At 51.5% G+C, this 18,244-nt stretch overlaps 1 protein-coding gene across 2 annotated transcripts in view; it reads right to left on the reverse strand.

Annotated features, from left to right (window-relative positions):
- Positions 1–3,414: 3,414 nt before the first annotated feature.
- Positions 3,415–18,244, reverse strand: part of LAMC1 (laminin subunit gamma 1) — a 60,358-nt gene continuing 45,528 nt past the window's right edge. Inside the window, exons 10-29 of one of the 2 annotated variants that reach the window (XR_003572258.1) lie at positions 17,963–18,157; positions 17,621–17,733; positions 16,130–16,351; positions 15,851–16,039; positions 14,086–14,331; positions 13,637–13,790; positions 13,037–13,179; positions 12,189–12,367; positions 11,886–12,042; positions 9,379–9,584; positions 8,914–8,993; positions 8,459–8,596; positions 8,153–8,297; positions 7,675–7,824; positions 7,177–7,291; positions 6,791–6,990; positions 6,494–6,652; positions 5,917–6,016; positions 5,234–5,589; positions 3,415–3,431 (exon numbers count right to left, since the gene is read on the reverse strand). Coding sequence is in view for 1 of the 2 variants with exons in the window: in XM_027892884.1 (XP_027748685.1) it covers positions 5,333–5,589; positions 5,917–6,016; positions 6,494–6,652; positions 6,791–6,990; positions 7,177–7,291; positions 7,675–7,824; positions 8,153–8,297; positions 8,459–8,596; positions 8,914–8,993; positions 9,379–9,584; positions 11,886–12,042; positions 12,189–12,367; positions 13,037–13,179; positions 13,637–13,790; positions 14,086–14,331; positions 15,851–16,039; positions 16,130–16,351; positions 17,621–17,733; positions 17,963–18,157 (3,148 nt within the window). In the remaining variant the exon portion in view is untranslated. Of the gene's footprint in view, positions 3,432–3,526; positions 5,590–5,916; positions 6,017–6,493; positions 6,653–6,790; positions 6,991–7,176; positions 7,292–7,674; positions 7,825–8,152; positions 8,298–8,458; positions 8,597–8,913; positions 8,994–9,378; positions 9,585–11,885; positions 12,043–12,188; positions 12,368–13,036; positions 13,180–13,636; positions 13,791–14,085; positions 14,332–15,850; positions 16,040–16,129; positions 16,352–17,620; positions 17,734–17,962; positions 18,158–18,244 lie in introns of those variants that run through there. The other variant, XM_027892884.1, reaches the window with a different exon arrangement.

Raw genomic sequence — 18,244 nt, forward strand, 5'->3', positions numbered from 1 at the left:
AAGTCCCTGCCATCGCCCACAAGGCCAATGCCAAAGCACCCTGACCTTGCCGCTCGGCTCCTCAGCCCGTGGTCTGCTCTTCTGGCAATACGGATGGGCACTGCAAAGAAATCACAGAGGCAAAGGCACATACAGACGCATTCCCTCAGAGTGCAACATTCTGACCAAAGTTCCCCTCTTGGGTTCTTTTTCACTCACCTCTTACTGCAAGGACCTCCTTCCCATTCTGCTGACTCTTGTCACCTTGTGTATCACTGGAAAAAAAACAAATGACAAGGTATGTGCTTAGATTCCTCAATGATACAGTTCGGCATAAATATCTTTGCATTCAGACTGGCCGGAATATTCTCACCTTGCTTGTCTGCCCTTTAATTCCGACAGCCCAATCGACCACTTGAATCCGACCTCGAAAGAAAGAACAAAAGGTCGGTCACATAATGAATCACAGAATCAGAGCATCAGCTGGATTGGAAAAAACCTCTGAGATCATCAAGTGTCCTTGTAGCCCTGGTGTCCCCAAAGCCACCCTCTAGAAGAGACCATCTGAGCTGCAATATGCTCCAGGAGGAAATCCCCTGGGATCTCCTCAAGTGGGGAAAATCAGGAATCACGATGTGCCAGCATCACCAAACACTGGTGCGGGGACAGAGCCTGGATTTCAGTCTCTCCTCAGCCAGATGGGTGCCCTGGGAAAGAGTCCTCACGTCAGGCACCTGAAGCAGCACAGATAGCTCGGGCAGAGGCTGCAGTGGGATGGGCAGAGGCAGGCAGAGGCAGGCAGGGACACAGGGGGTCACGGTCAGCAAGCAGGGCAGGGCAGCAGCACAGCGAGGAAGTGCCATCACACCTGGCCTCGCCTCGCCTGTGCCCTGCCCTGCCCAGTGAGGGGTGACACAGACAGGGATTTCCATCCAACTGCCCCCCTATGCCCAGCCTCTGTGGGGTATTTTTCCCATTTTGGCATTCCTGATGTTTCTGGGATTGGGACACACCAAAGGTATCGGGCCAGCAGCCAACAGAAAGATTAACCAGACCGTGACACATCACAGCTGGAGATGGGCAGCACAGAATATGTCCCCCTCTCCATCCTCAGATCCACATGGACACTACAGCTGCATCCCCCAGGCAGTTGTTCCCAGCACTTTTTAACGTCTAAAAATACCTTGTTCTCCCCAGAAGGGAGAAGGAACCCAGCTCAGCTCATCCAGGCCCTCCTCATTGCCATCTGCTCACCAGGTCCCCCTTGCCAGCCTCCAGCTTCCCTGGAAAGCACAAGAGACTGTGGAGCTTGAACTTGGACAATGAGAAAAACCACAGGGAGTTAAAAGGAGGAAAAAAAGCCACCAAAGCCTGGCTTGGCAAGGCTCCTCCTCAGGCACAGCCCACGCAGGGAATATCTGGGGAAGGTGTCTCTACCTGGGCTTCAAAACATCAGTCAAACACTTTGGTGACCTGGAAACCGCTGTCATGGTCCTTTGGGTCTGGGTCTGCTCCCCTCTGTGACAGATTTCAGGTTACTTTTACCTCATCATCCTCCACTATCCTTGAGGATCCCCTCTAAAAGCCACAGGATTGCACAGCTCATCCTCCTCCAAGATCACCTCTGAGATGGATTCGCACAACGCCCACAAAAAGCTGAAGGTAAAATCCTGAAGGTACAATAAAGGGCACAGACTTGCTTCCTAAATTGAGTATTTTAGCCCCAAAGTGGTAAGAGGCTCCACGTCAACCTACAGCTCATGCAAGGTCAGGACCATCCCACCACCCAATTCTCTGCTCCTTGACTGCTCCCTGCAGTCCAGCTGAAACCTCAGACAGATTTTGCCAGCTGGAATTTGCCCAACAGAATTACTGGGGAAAAAAAAAAGGTATTTTAGAAAACAAATTCATTAGTGGCAACTGCAGAATGAATGGCTGAAAGCAGACAAACTGAAATACAAAAATTAATGAGAAGAACTTACTAGCTTAGAAGGGATTAGCTCCGATGCAAGTTAATGAGATGTGCATTTTCCTCTGATGAGGAAAATCACAGAAATCCAGCCGGAGGTGTAAGACATGTGTGATTGCAGAACAGCCTAATCTGCTATCACTGTAATCCGTCCTTACAAACTTGCTTAACTCAGGAATAAAATTTATCTCAGGCTCTGGCAGGCAGGACCCAGGAACAACACAAGCGTCCAGACCTATGGCAGTTCCCAGTGAGAAATTTCAGCATCTTGATGCAGGGTTTTTGTTTTTTTTCCTTCCCAAGAGCCCCATCCTTTTCCACACGTTCAGCTAAAAGGATTTTATCCTTAAGAGTGTAAAAACACATCCCAATTCCCCAGGGCTTTTCAGGGGGACAGAGCAGCTCCAACAGCATCAGCACTAACAACATAACCTTCTCAATTCCTGGAAAACCAGCACCTTAAAATCCATCATAGCCATGGCAATGGAGCAGAGGACACAGGGGGAAACCACCATCCCTAGGGCCACTTGCACCCACCACACCCATTTCCAAATTTCCTGTCCCTTTTTCCCCACCTTAAAAGAGGTCACCTAATTAAGCAAGGGATGAATCTTGTAACTGAGACAATACCCACCCACCCCAATGAAAAAAAGAAAAAAAAGCAATACTCCAAAGAATGCCAAGGTTATAAGGGGTTACAAATATTCAGACTTTATTATAAATAAGAAATACTGTTTTATACGTAAAAACTGCAAGTGTTGCATTTTGTTCACTGCCCCAGACAGCAAGACCACAGATTAAGGCAAAAAAAAAAAAAAAAAAGCTGGAGTGAAGGCACGTACTGAGGGGGCCACAGTCAGGAACAAGGTGATGAAGGGACTGACACCCAGCACTCCACCAGCAGCTGTCGCGTCATCACATTTACGTAAAGAAATAACTGGACTTATACAATGAATAATGGCTGTAATGCAGTAGTGATTAAGAGATCGCTTATAAAGATTTTTTTTTATTATTATTATTTAAAAATAAAATTCTGTTAAAAACAGCTTAAGAAAAAAAAAAACAAAAACAACCAAACCAAGAGAAGAAAGCAGGAAACCTTAGGCCTGAGGTCAGCCAGGGCACGCGCGCATCTTCGCATCTGCTCTTCTCACAGCCTGGGCAGAGGTGACGCGGTTACAGCCATCTGACCAGAGCGGCCAGCCAGCCAGCAGGCTCTCCCCCAGGGGTGCTTGCAGGCAGGAGGGAAACCCCAAGCTGGTAAATGCCAGAAGGTCTAAGGGAAGGGGTGCAAGAGCGATGCACTGCACTGCACTGAGCCTCCTGCCTCGCACAGTGCTATCAGCATGTCCCCAAGTCCAGCTCTCTCAGCGCTGGATCCAGTGTCCCAGCTGTGCTGCAGCTCCTCCAGCTGCAGAGCCACAGCTCCTGTCCCTGTCCTGGCACAGCGTCCCAGGGGACAAGGCACAGTGTGCTGTGAGCACCGGGGGGGGGGGGGGGGGGGGGGGGGGGGGGGGGGGGGGGGGGGGGGGGGGGGGGGGGGGGGGGGGGGGGGGGGGGGGGGGGGGCAGGGCTGGCTCTGCAGGGAGGGCTGGAAAGCATCCACCCGACAGGCAAAGTGGTTATCGATGGATGGGTGCTGAGGATACGGGAGAAGGAAGAAAGCAGGAGCCCAGCTGGGAGAGATCCCAAGTTTCAAGGGAATGACAGGGAGAGAAGCGATAACACGGTGCGTGCGCCCCGATGGCTACAGGGCAGAGCACACGGAGGAGGCCGGGCTGTGCCGCTCTGGAAACATGGTTGAGTATATTTACACACACATACGCACACACGAGAGACTTCCTCACACTGTAATCATGATTTAAAAAAAAAAAAAAAAAAAAATGGAAAAAAAAAAAGTCACATTCACACGAAAAATATAAATTTGAAATAATTAATAGCACCAGTGTGTGTCAGATAATAATTTCTTCCCCGCTACGCAAACATACAAAGTTGCATAGTGTTTAAGGATAGATATATACTGGGTCTTGGGGAGAGGCGGGGGAAGGGATGCCAGGCTGGAGGCAAGGAGGAAGCCCAGAGGATGCTCTCCCTGGCCCTCCCACCCAGCACCAGTGAGCAGCTGGGAGGCACTACGTGGGGAGGGAGCCTGCCAGGGAAGGCGGGGGGAGCTGTGAAATGCAGAGCTGCCACACCCGAGCCTGGCCTGAAGTCCCTGTGCTGCGGTGGCTTTGTGGTGACCGGGAGGCAGAAAGAAAGGAGGGCACTGGAAAATTCCGGCTCTTCCCACCAGCTTAAAAAAAACAGGCAAAAAGGCCAGAGCGATGCTGGGAGATATAAAAATGCCACTGTCCTCCTTCAGGAAGAAGATGGGGAGGAAGACAAGACTTTTCCCATTTCCACCCACGTGCCCCCTTCCTTCCCCACCCAAAGACATTCGGCGTGAAGGCCAGTGCAGCTGTCGGGGCTCTCGGGATGGCAGCTCTCCTCTTCAGCAAGACTTGTCCTGCTTCAACAAACCCATCTGTCACTCAGAGCCTAAAAAAACAGATCCTCTGGCAATTCAGTAGCAACAGATGGGAAGGCAGCTCACGGCTTCCACGCTCTGGCAGTCTGGACTACCCAGCAGGCAGCGGCTTTCAGACTGGACCCGAAACTTTTCCACAGACCAGGAGTGGGGCTGGCAAGACCCGCCACTCCCACCAGTATCTCATCTTCCCAGAGAGCTCCAGTCAGAGGCTGCCTTTTCCTCAGAGCGATGCATCATCACAGAAAGCATTTCAGAAAGAGGCTTGAGCTATTTTGTCAAAGGCTACCAACGCTGTTGGATTGGCCACTAGGTAAAGATGAAAACAACAAATTCACAGGGTTAGAAGAAGTTGGGAACAGAGATCTGAGAGTGCAGCTATACTGGCCATTACAGTAATACTTTGGTAGCCATCCCCTTCCTTCATAGGAACAGAGAGCTCCGGGATTTTACAGTCAAAGGGAGAAGAGAGGAGAAAAAGTTGGGTTAGTCTTGCCTTGCTGTGTACAGCTCACATGGTTATTTCTGAACCACAGTATAAAGAGTCCAGAGCATCTCTCATCCTTGCACTAATCAAAGGGAAACTGTGTCTGAGGAAGGGGCAAAGGCGGAGTGCTCAGGAAAACAATCTATTTATAAAAAAAAAAACCCTTTGATGCCCAAAGACGGATATTTAATTTGCTTCTCCAAAAAAAAAATTAAAAATTTAAAAAAAAAAAAAAATCTTTCAACTTATCCTGATTTGAAAAAAGAAAACAGCGAAGAGGTGGGGATTTGGAGAAGGTACTGTGTGTTAAGGCACTCCGGAGCCGAACCACCGCTCAGGGGGAATTACCCCCCAACCCCCTGCACACCCTTTAGGGTTTCTCAATGGACGGGGTGTTGAAACAGCCGGATGGCAAGGTCTTCCTGATGTCTTCCAGGTTGCTAATGTCCTTCAGGATCTCTTCAATGTCCCTGTTGTAGGCCTGTATTGCATCGTCCTGCTTCTTGGCTTCTCTCTCGAGGAAAGACACTTTCTGGTCCAAGTCGCTGTCTTTCATCTGGTCTTTGGCACTGTTCAGGGTACCCTCGATCTCGTTCAGTTTGTTCAAGTCCACCGTCTCCAGTTGCCCTGAAAAGCCAGAAGCAAGTAGTGGAGTGCATTAAAAAACCCTCTGATGCCCTAGTTTTGGGTGCTCACACAGCTGAGCCCACACCCATCGGGCCATCTCTGCATTAGAGACACCATTTAAATCAGAACCAGCCACATGGGTGACACCTTCAGTGTCCTCAGCTTGCAGAAAACCACCACTGAACACTGCACAACGTGCCAAAACCACATAAAGCCCATTTCAAGAGGTCAACGGGCCCATCTGATTCCTTGCCCAGCACTGGCAGGGAAGGCAGCACACACCAGGAAAACGCTCAAAGGCATAGGGCACGTTAAGGACGGTCCTACCTAACTGATCCAGCAGGTCATTGATGACAGTGAGTAGGCTGTTCACAGAGTTCTTCGCTTTCCTGGCGTTATCTTCTGCCTCCTGGGCAGCCTGTGAGGCCTACAGGGTGTAAAAAGTGACAGCACAAAAAACTGTTGCCTCTGCCCAAGCAGTTAGTCACCCCCACACACCCCTGGATAACACTCATGCACTGAGATCTTTATCACAATGCTGGAGAGGACTGACAATCTTCAAAGAATCACTTTTCTGATTATTTCAGGATATTCCTCAGAGCTAAGCAGGATTTTGCAGGGAAAGTCAGAGCAGAGGCAACAGGTCCACAGTCAAGTTTCAGTTAAAATCAAAGGAAAGTGTTGCATTAAGAAAACTGGCTCTCCAATTCCAGCATGAAGCCTACACTAATGCACCAGAGCTGGTCCCATGTTCCCAATCCCACTTAAAACTTGGAGAAGCTGGAATACTGGCTGGACCCAGCGCTGCCTGTGCAAGGGGAGAGCAGGAGCAAAGCCTGGCTCATCGGGACAGCGGGGAGAAGGCAGCTCCTGGCCACTGCTGTCACCTGCCAGCACTACTCACCATGCCTGCCATCATCATATCCTGCTCAGCATCCGCCTGCTTCCGCTTCAGTTCCTTCTCTGCATCCTGCAGCTGCTTCATCATGTCATCCACCTCCCTGGCCAGCCCCGTCACGTCGGCAAAAGTCTTGTCAGCCTCGGCTTTGGTGGCAGCAGCGCTCTGCAGCCAACGGGGGAGAGAGGATACAAAAAAAGATGATGAAGGTGCACAGCTTCCAGGAAACACTGGAGCAGAGTTTATGCAGTTCCACACCACCATCTCAGGGAGGGGGCAGCTACAGAGCTGCTAAGGACTCACCTTCTGAACGGAGCTGGCGATTTTCTCGGCGTCGTCGGCTCTCGCCTTGGCCTCCCGGGCGTCAGCAGCGGCGTTGCCCAGGGCCAGCTCCGCCTGGCGCGTCTTGTTGTTGGCCTCGGCGATGGTCTGGGTGATGGCAGGGATCCTCTTCAGAGCCTCCTCGGCCGCCGTCTTGTTATCGTTCACCCGCTTGTCGAAGTCTGGGGAGGGGCAGAACGGACCCTCATCAGGAGAGAGAGCCGTGGGATGCTCCTCTGACCGAGCATCCAACCCACCCAGCGCTCAGGTGTGGGCAGCAGCACAGCCTGTTCAAGCAGGATACCCCTCCTACTGAGTGACTTGTCACTCTGGAATTGAAGGATTCACTGCGAGTGCTTCCTCTTTACCTTTCAGGTTGCTGAGGATGGTGTTGGCCTCCTGCAGTGTGCCATTGCCCTTCCGAGCAGCTTCTTCAGCCAGGGCTTTCGCCGCATCTGCTCGAGCCAAGAGCTGGTCTGCAGTCTGAGGAGACACCACACAGACCAACACACTCTCACCTTCTGAGGGACAACCATGTGGGTGTGCCAAAAATCACTGCTCAGCCTGAAACACCAACACCATCCAGAACAGCAGTGCTTCCTCTGAGACCAGGGGAATGTAGGGACTTGTGGAATACTGTTCTGAATACAAAAGCCACCACACCTGGCAAATATCCCCTGTTTGCCCTTACTGGTGCTTTCAACATCTTTCTGCATCTCCTTTCTGGGGCCGCTCTTCAGCATTCTTATAATTAACAAGCTGCAATAAGACTAGACTGAATAAGACCAGACCTTCCACATCCGGCCAGTTACTTCTTTTAATTTTTTTTTCCCAGGGAACAAAAGCCTGCACAAAGTAGAACTGACCTGCTGCTCCGTCTTCCCTTTCTCCAAGAGGTTCTTTACTTCAAGCTCCTTTCCTTTCATGTCTTCTCTCAAATCCTCATAGTCCTTCAGCTTCCTGGCAATTAGCTGATCCAATTCCTCCGCTTCCTTCTTGATCTTGCTTGCCTCGTTCTGCAGATGGAAATCAGAAACAAACGCAGATTCCTGAATGTTAAAGAATTTCTGAGCAGGTGGCAAATTTCTGCACTTCTCTGTTCTAACCAAGATGATTGGCAAACATTTAACTGGGATTTTTGTCCTTCAGAGACTGGGGGAAGTGGAGGTTTAATGTAGGTGGTTTTTTGTGTAAAAGTCGGAAAGCACAAGTCTGGTTTACGCCTAGATGGACAAAAATCCCACAGACTGTTTTCACGCAGAGAGCATTAGCAGAGCACATGCAAGGTGTGCCAGCAACCTGGAATCTTCAGGGAATACTGCACGTGGTGCTGGCCACACGTACCTCTAGCCCCATGGAATCCACTGTAGGCAGGCTGGTGAGATTGGCATAGATCTGCAGGGCCCTGTTTCCAGCTTCCTCTGCTTCAGCAAGCACCTTGTTGGCCTGTTTCTCTAGGTCTCGAGAAATATTCCTTGCTTGATTATACCTAAAAAAATCCACAAGGATCCAGTTGTGCTACAGTATTTTTTGTAGAACTGGACTTAATAAGAGAGGCTAAGAAACTGAAAACCAACTCCCACAAAATGCTTGGTTTTAAGCACCACTCTAAAGCCAGGGAATAAAACCAGTTTTCTGTCGCTGACTCACTTCTGGTTGAGCTCATCAATGTCAATGGCAGTCTGGTTTTCTCCAGCCAGGGTCTTCAGCAGCAGCTGATACGCTTCCGTGGAAGTATCATTTGCAGCCTTGGCTACACGAACAATCTCATCAGCTTCCTTTTTGTGTCTGGATGAGATTACAGGAAAAAAAAAAAAAGCCATTAGGTTTGTCAGCCAGTAGTTTCTGCCCTCAGTTCTAGAGGACTTTTCCTTCCTCCTCCCAGATTTAAATATGGGAGATGCCAAAACACTTGCAACGCAAGATGGTTGTCGTGCCCCCTGTTCACAGCTGGTGTGTGCCCTCAGTGCCACACAGGCACGAGCCCACAGTGGCAGACTCGTACTCAGCACAGGGCCTGTTTTTGCCACCCAGCAAATTAAAACCTGCAGGGAAGAGCAGGGCCTTGATGTGATCCACGAGGAGTGTGCCCTGCCACAGCCTACCTTTCTGCCAGCTTGCGGGCCTCTTCTGCCAGCAGAGTCATGTTGTTGGGATCCCCGCTTTGCTCCGGAGGTGCAATGGACTGGAAAAAGAAAGGGAAAAGAAATCCCTAAGGGTCTTCTTTCATTTTTGACTCATCTCTGCTTTAAATATTTATTGTCATGATCTAAATGCTTAGGGATGTGTCTAACCTACTTCTGGCTTCTCTTATGTTTTTCTTAACCACCAGTCACCCCTTAAACACTAAGTTTTGACATTTATTCAAGAGTTCTTCTGTTGGTTTCTTTGAGCAGGGGCTAAGACACAGTCTGTGACAGACATTGGTGAACTTCCTTTACTTACTTTCCATGGTGCAAATTTGCTACGTGAGAGAGAGAGACCAAGCAGAGAAACACACCGGAGGGCACAGAAGTAAAGGCCCCCTCCTCTTCTTTCCCAGAGGTGTGAGATCTCAGCAGCACACTCACCACGTTGTCAGCTGCCACCTTTGCCTTCTCCAGCATGTCAGAAGCCATGCTGATGAGGTCCTCGGTGTCCTCCACCCGCACCCGCGCCTGCTCCGCCAGGTTCTCCGTCTCCCGCACCGTGCCCTGGATGTTCCTCAGCCTGTTCAGCTGGTTTGCCAGTGTGCTGTTGATGTCTTTGAGGCGATCCATGAGGCCCTGATCCACGTCTGAAACACAAGATATGAGAGAGAGGAAGCAAAATTAATTACGGCAGGAGGAGAAGCTGGAGCAGCAGCTCACCACTGCCCACACCACACTGGAGTTAATCCCCTACTGAAGGGGGACCAGCAAAGCTGTTTCACAAGTCACTCAGCTTGAGATCAAAGTCACCATCAGAATGTGCTCCAAATATGAGAAATGAAAAGCCATTAACTGCTAATAAGACAACCCTGCTGATTCCTGGAACCGACTCTGATGGGGGATTTGGGGTTCAGAATCGCATTTCATCTCTGTCGCTGACTTAAAATCACAACAGAGCTGCTCCTCAAGAGCTGTGAAATGCCTGCTTTGTGAGTTCTCGACTCCTAGAAGGTTTGCAGAGATGGAGGAATAGTGGGGCTGTACATTATTCTCCACTTTGGGCAGCACTGGCTCTTCCCAAGCCAGACAGTCTCCACAGGGAGCAGCTGGAGATGTGTGGAACAGTGAACCTCCTCTAAACTCGCCCCCAAACCCAAGGGGTGACAAAAGCTGGCCGGACAGAGCCTTGGTTCTCTCATGTGTAGGACCTCGGAGCCACCCAAACTTCCCCAAATTTTTGGACCACCAGGCAACTCCCCACAGCAGCGCCTCAATGACAGAGCCATCACAGCACAGGCATGTGCATCATGACCAGGGCCAGTTACTTTTGAAAAGCTGAGAATGTTTTCCAGAGATGAAGTACAAGAAGAAGCCCCGCAGGCCTCCAACATTAAAGACTCTTCCCAAATAACCTTGATCTTGCAGCACATCTCAAGTACTGAACGTGAACATTTGACACATTTCAAAAACATACTACATAGAAAACCACAAATAACTCCTACAGGTCTTTGCAAGAGTAGCTCTTGTTGCATTTAACCTGCCTTTTTATGGAAGAGCAACAGAGCTGGTGAAGGGGCTGGAGCACAAGGAGCAACTGAGGGAGCTCAGCCTGGAGAAAAGGAGGCTCAGGGGGCACATTTCACTCTCAGTAACTCCCTGACAGGACAGGGGAGCCAGATGGGGGTCGAGTTCTGCTCCCAGGCAACAAGCAACAGGACAAGAGGACAGAGCCTTAAGCTGCACCAGGGGAGGTTCAGATTGGATACTGGGAAAAACTTCATCACTGTAAGGGTTGTTGGGTCCTGGCACAGGTTGCCCAGGGAAGTGTGGAATCACAATCCCTGGAGAGATTTAAAAGACATGTAGATGTAGCACCTGGGGAAATGGTTAATGATAGACTTGGCAGTGCTGGGTTAGCAGCTGGCCTTGATCTCAGAGATCTTTCCAGCTTAAATGATTCTACAATTCTAAGACATGGAAAGAAAGATCTAAAATACCAGCAAAAACCCCAATCCATTCCCTCCCCTTTCTTCCATCCCCAGCCTCCTACCTCCTCATGTGGGACTATAATCTAGGCACAGATGCCAAGCAGGCAGTGTAAATCTACCTCAGCTAAAGCCAGGAAGAACTTCAGGCATCACTCCCACTGGCAGGAATCTTCCCAAGCAAACACCAGCATTAGATGTGTGTTCCAGGTTCACACAAAGGGGATGGATTTTCCCAAAATGGTCTGAAATCACTGAACCAGCTCCCATGGGAACATCTTTTACTGCAAAGTCAATAGTCTTCAGGTTTCCCTTCTCCAAAACACACATCATCTTATACATTAAAGACACCCTAAGGACAAACCACTGTCACAGACACGACAAACATCCTGCTCACAGGCATCCTGTGGTACAGGTGACAATAAAAGAATCAATTCAAAGCAGAGTTTAACAGGGAAAACAGCTAAAAGCCACCACAACAGCACTCTTCAGGACTTTCTACACTTTTATGGTGGGATAATTAATCCCTTGCCAGCAGGATCTTGAAGCCTTCCTTCTGATTGCTGATGATATCCTAATAAGAACTACTTGATCCCAAGGTGTCTGAGCAAATCTATAAGCACAATAAGTGTACTGGAAAAGTCTTCTGTTTGTTGAACAAATAAAACCCTCCCGTGCATCTGGAGAAGAGGCTAACACCTAAAACACTTGCACCTGCATGGGGCTAGAGGCAGATCTTTACTTTGCACATACGACAGAGAGCGCTGGGAGAACAGCAGGGATGAAAGCACAGGCACTGCTGTTCTGATAACAACACACACTGACTCAGTGCCATCTGAAATAGCTGTCGGTCCTGCAGCGCAGCACAGGCCTGAGATAAAACACGCTGTGTCCAGAGGGCACAGGAACATCAAGCAGAGAACTCGTTCAGCTGGTCCCTGTCTGATCAGGCCAACAACTCACCTTTGCTCCTCTGCGCTTCGTGGAGCAGCTCCGTAACTTCTCTCTCTGCCTGCTTCAGCCTCTCCTCGAAGGCCTGATCGGTCACAGCTTCTTCTCCTGTCCCCAGGTTGGCTATGAGGTTTTCCAGTTCCCGCAGCCTTTCGCGCTGCTCCGCCACCTACGCGGGAGGGACAGGGCACGGCTGTGACGCGGCGAAGCACCTCGAGCCCCTCTGCTTTGGGCAGCCATCAGCAGCCAGAGGCCGCACGAGCGGGCCTGTGCCACAGCCTCCAGCAGTACCAACAGCAGCCTTGCCGGCCTTACCTTGTCCTTCACTAATCTGTAACAGGCTGGACACTCCTGGCAGCCCGGCCATGAGCGGTTGTAGAAATAGTTCTCCTCGCACTGGTCGCAGCGGGTCCCCACGAAGCCTTCTTTGCACTCGCAGCGGCCGTTCCCCCGGCACTGCAGCGAGCGCGAGCCCTCGGGATCGCAGTCACAGGCTGCGGGAATGTAACCCCGGTCAGACTGCAGCAGAGGCACAAATACCCCAACATCCCGGGCCGACAGCACACCCTCAACACCCTGAGACATCTGCAAGAGCCATGGGGCAGAAACCCACGGCTGGACCCCCCCACTCCTGATCACGGTGCTTCTATACACGGGTGGGACCCAACGTTCATGGCGCGTGGTCAGCGCTGCTACTGCCTCTCCCACACAGCACTATTCCACCCCATTTCACTGTAACCACCTGCAGTTAATTTTCCTGCTCTTTACAGGGATATCAATGAGAAAAGTTCAGATAATCCCATTTTTCCAGTGTGTTGCTCCTCAAGACAGAATCTGTACACTGAGGCCATAGGTAGAGCAGTTGTGCAGATTTAACAACAGGGAACGGAACTGTTGCAGGCCAAGACTCAGAGAGTGTATTTGCACCAAAGATAGGTGGGCATCTAATAAGTGAGGTGGATAAGGGAAAGATGACAACAAATGGGGACAAGCTGTAGCACAGAGATCAAATTTCACCACGCGGGGTGCGGACATAAAAGCACCAACTTCTGTGACGAAGAGCGTGGCGAGAAAGGACCTTCCCATGGACGGGAGGAATGCAATGGCAAGGCTGGGTGTGCAGCACCCTTCCCATCTGCCTCGCTCTGGCCCGCCAGACTCACGTTTGCAGCCCTCGGAGCCGAAGCCGAAGTGGTTGCCCTCGCAGCGGTCGCAGTGCTGGCCGGCCACGCCCGGCTGGCACTCGCACTGCCCGGTGTGGATGTCGCACTGCCCGTTGGTGGAGCCCAGCGCATGGCAGTTGCACCTGGGGGAGGAACACACACACACACACACACATCAGATGTGGCGCAGAAGGGACACAGGGGTGAAGTGCCTCCCTGAAGGGGAGTGTGCAATCTGCGCGTTTGCCAAAAGCCGCTTTTCTCGCCGCGCAGCTACAGCAGGCGAGGCACCGAGCCTTTGAACCGTGCAAGGTCACTTGCTGCCTGCACTAAGAAAGGAGCCCATGAGCTCCCGCTACAATCACCCAGTCATGTGGCAGTCTTCTATTTAAAACCCTGATTTGGAGCCCTTTATAAAGCTATTTATAAGTCAGGCTTTTTTGCACAGCATTAATAGCCACTCCTTGACCGCTGCTCTTCCCCACCCACAGCAGCGCTGAGGCACAGCATTTACTCGTGACAAACACCACATCCCTGCACAAGGTAAGCCCAGACCCTCCAGAACCAGGCTCTTTGCCCCAAAGCCGAGGCAAACATCACCTCTCACAGCCACGCCCGCTCTGCAGGTTGAAGAATCCGGGCTCACAGGCACTGCAGTCCCTGCCGGTGACGTGGGACAGGCACTCGCACTGCCCAGTCACTTGATTGCAGCTCGTCTGCTGATTCACCGTGCCGTAGGGATTGCAGTGACAAGCTGCAAAAATAGAAGGGATGGAGAAAGTTAGAGGTCCCCTGTGGTGTTGGATTCACTGGTCCCTAAATGGGCCTGGCTCCAAAGCACAGCCAGCAGCCCAGCCCCTGCACTGCACAGTGCTTTTGCCTCGGTGGCAGTGAGCGCCCACAAACACAAGGATTGTAACAAGCTTGAACCACCAAACCACCACCACGCGTCGCAGCTGACGGGCACAAGCAACAGCCTGGCGTTGTGTCCTAACAGCATCTCTCTGGGGACAAAACCACTGTAAAATGCACAAGGAGCCAGCTCTGACCTCTGCACTTGTCGGCGGGGTCGGGGGCCAGGGGGTTGCCAAAGAAGCCGTCCTTGCAGCGGTCGCAGTAGAAGCCAGCGGTGTTGTGGATGCACTTGAGGCACTCTCCGGTCTGACGGTCGCAGTTGCCCACGGCGTTGGGATCGATGTTGTCGTTGCACTGGCACAGGCGGCAGGGCCTCACGGCGCCGTTTTCGCCCAGCGGGTCCCCGAAATAGGCGTCGTCACACAGCTCGCACCTCTTGCCTGGGACACAGCACAGACTCAGGTGCTGCAGCAGGAAGCACTCTGCTGCCACCTCACACAGGATCTCCTTTGCAGTCCCTTTCCAAAAGCTTTCCAGCTTCCTGCACTTCCACCCTCCTACTGGGGTCAGACACAAATCCCTCCCCATGTCTAAATTCAAGCTGCTTTTTCACTGGAACTTTGCATTATGAATCATTTCCACTCCTCCTTTCCCTCCTGTCATAGAATCACAGAATCAACCGGGTTGCAAAAAGACCTCTGAGATCATCAAGTCCAACCCTGCCATGGTTACCAGACTGATGCCACATCCAGTCTCATCTTAAAAACCTTCAAGGACAGTGAATCCACCACCTCCCTGGGCAGCCCATTCCAATGCCTGATTACTCTCTCTGTAAAAAATTTTCTTCCTAATATCCCTTTAAGCCAAACCTGTTTGCTGTAATCTGTTGTAAATTTAGGAGTTCCAAACAGGTAAAGCTCCGTGGGGCATCACTGCTCCAGGAAGCTCCACTGCCAACGAGATGTGCCAAACCTCCATGGGCAGCCACTGCAGCATCCAACTCAGCAGCTCCCTACACTTACTGCAGATCTGACCTCCCCAGCCAGCTATAAATTCCATTTGTTAGGCAGTTCTTGCACACAAACCCCCTTTCCCCTCACATCCCAGAAAGGTGCCATGAGACAGGTGGAGCTCCTGTGCAATCACACAGTTACAAGTAAATACGAGCCTGTACAGACACCAGAGCTGCTGCAGTCTGGGCCCCTGGACTGCTCTTTGGTTCAGTGGCACCCATGGGAACCCCCAGGAGCTGCTTGGTCAGGGGGTTTTCTAAGCACGTCAAGCATTTACAGGTATTCTGGACTTTAGACTCTGCCATGCCAAGCATAAAATCAGCAGAGAAGCAGGGAGGAGGCTGCCAGCCATCCTAAGGCTTCTTTGCTGTTGGCAGGCAGAACAAAACAACTGCTTAACCACTCACCTGCATGCTTGGACTTCACAGCTTATTGCTAAGAAAAAAAGATCTCTATCCTTTCATATATTTCTCTTTAAAACTGCTGGGCACTAGTTTGATCTTGTATTTTTTTGGGCAGTGTGTTTGTGAGTCACTGCAGCCTTCCTGCTTTTCCTAGGAAGCATCCTGTAGTGCCTCCCTGGCTGGCAAACTGCATCTTCTAATTTTACTTCAGCCTGACCCACCTCCCTGGCTCTTTTAAATCTGTTTGCTGCCCAACACCGTGCAATTACCAGAGAAACCAGCATGGCTCACCTACACACAGCACAGACACGGTCAGCCTTTGCACAGACCAAGCCTTTTTTTGTTCTCAAGAGACAGGCACAAGGAACATGGGAAGCCCTTGGCCTCCCACAGGACAGAAAATAGGGCTGAGGAAAAGGAGAAGGGTTGGAACCAGAAGACACAGCAGCTTTCACACTGTGGATCAGAGCCCCGGAACAGGCAGGAGACACGTTCCCACAAGCACGTGGATGCAGGAGACAGCTTTTTGTGTAGTAACACACCTGTAGTGCCAGCCTGGCAGCTGGTGCACACAACCTCCTTGGTGCGGGGCACGATGGCACAGCTGGAGCCGCCCGGGCAGGGGCAGGGCCGGCAGTCCGAGGCTGTGCCGGCCGTCGCGTCACCGTAATAGCCGTCCCTGCACTTCTCACAGTGAGAGCCCGCCGTGTTATCCCTGCAGTTGCACGTGCCTGGAACAGAGAGGGAACAGTGGGTTTTGCTTCCTCGTCCAACCCTAGAAAGGAAGAGTCGCCCTCCCCGTCATCGCCAGCCCCTCTCACCCGTCTCGGGATCGCAGGTCTCGCTGTGCCCGTTGCACGCGCAGGGCACGCAGGGGCTGTAGGGCCCCAGGCTCGGGGTCTCTCGCCGGTAGCCGGAGGTGCAGCGCTCACAAAACTGCCCCTCGTACCCCACGGGGCAGGAGCAGCTCTCCACCCATGCCACGGGCACGCCGGGTCCGGGACGAGCGCTCGTGATGGTGACGTCATCCAGGTGGCCGGCACCTAGAAGGCACCAACGGGGAAATTCTTTGTAAACCACAAAGGCTCTCACCAGCACCTCCCAGAACACACAGCTGAATGGTACAAAGGACAGAGGGGTGGGTGCTCGCAGGTGGAGAGGGGGATCAAGAAGCAAAATCCTCCAGGAAGGTTTAGACATGTAAGAAAAGAGTCCACGTGAAGGGCATGTGCAGAGCAGGAAAGATGAGAGTAACAGAGGAGGATGCTGAGAAGAGCAGGTGAGCGAGTACAGTCAGTTAAAATTAAGTTATATTTTACATGGGCACGGGTTCCATTTCCACATCAAATACCAGAACCAATTCCTGTCTTTCAAGACAGGACAGACCACCTCTCCAGCAATTTTAATACACTGTCTGCAAAACACACCTGAGGGCGAGCTCTTCAGCTATTCCTCTCTAGCCGTTCGTTCCTCCAGCATTTCAGCACTTCCCCCCTCTTCTCCCAGCCCCTTTCCCTGGGGCAAAACAGAGCCCAGACACAACATAGTTGGCTTTTAACTTATACCGCTGTGACTGTACCACTGCAGCAGCTCCAGTGCACCGAGCAGAGCCTCAGCTTCCTCATATTGCTCCACATCTTTCCTCCCCTCCATTTCACAACCCCGCATTCCTCTTCACAAGCCATCCCTACTGAAAACATCTGCAGCTTTCCAACCTTCCCCAAATGCAAATCCAGCCCTTGTATCTTTCTGAAAAATTCTTTATCACTCAACACCACCCAAGGACACATTTTTGCTCCTAATTCATGCCTGACTTCTTATAAACCCACATTGCAAAGAGTTTTCACTCCAGTTCTGCACTGGCAGCACTTTCAAGACGCCATCCTTCCCATCTGTCGTGCCAAGGCAAGACCTGGAAACAGGGGGGATGTACCCACTCCTAGTGTAGCAAAAACTGTGTTGTAAACTCCCTGCATCTCTCCTACCACGTCTCTTTACTATGTATTTTTATCAGTGTGGAAGACAGCAGCTCTGCAACACAGCAAAATCCCCATGTTTAGAAACAAAGAATCAGCAGGTAATGAGTTTTGAGCTTCCAGACTCTCAAAGACAGCACTTTGCTTCCCCATATCCTCTTCATGAGGCCTGGGAGAAGCCATTACACAGGAAGACCAGGTGAAAATCCACTGGCACAAAGCTCTGCCCAATAAGCTACCCCAGCTATTCACAGCCTCACAATGAAGTAACCCCAAGCACCAGACCAACGAGTCCACCCCCTCCCCTCTCCTGGGGTGTTCTGCTCAGCGACTCACTTCTCTCGCTGTACGTCCCGCGGATCTTGATGGAAGTCAAGTTGTGGAGAAGCTTCTGGAACTCAAACGCTGTAAGAGCGGGCCTCCATGGGTAATCTGTAGCCTCGTGGAGCCTAGGGAGAAGGGCCATGCATCATCAGCACAGCTTTCAGATGTTAACAGCTGCACCCTTTCCAAGGGTGGAATGCTCTTACAACATCCTCTGCGTGCGCTTATGCAAGGCTACCTGACAGCGAGCGAAAATCACCCCGATAAGAACCCTCTTCCGAGCTAAAATTAATGATCCTGGTTTCCTCGAGAGCTCAGTAGGCCAGGGGCACACCCAGGCTGCGCCCACCGTACCTGAAGGTGTAGGTCTGGGCACTCTCACTGGGGTAAGAGTTGCCCTGGGCGATGAGCGGCACCGACACTCTCAGCCCGGCCCCTTCCAGCACCAGGTCCTCTGCGGAGAGCCGCGTGTCCCGTTTGTCCACGCGGAACGAGAAGCTCAGGTTCTGCCCGTAACTCAAAACCTGGTTGCCCAAGAACTTGCCTGGAAAGGATAAGAAACCCTTTACAGTCAGGGAACGGGAAAGGGCACGCAAGCAGCACAGAAAGCCACGCTTTTTGGAGTGACCTACGTGG

The sequence above is a fragment of the Empidonax traillii genome, unplaced genomic scaffold (genome assembly GCF_003031625.1).
Source record: "Empidonax traillii isolate 1590-97213 ecotype Southwest subspecies unplaced genomic scaffold, ASM303162v1 scaffold372:size565953, whole genome shotgun sequence".
In the NCBI taxonomy this organism is placed as follows: domain Eukaryota; kingdom Metazoa; phylum Chordata; class Aves; order Passeriformes; family Tyrannidae; genus Empidonax; species Empidonax traillii.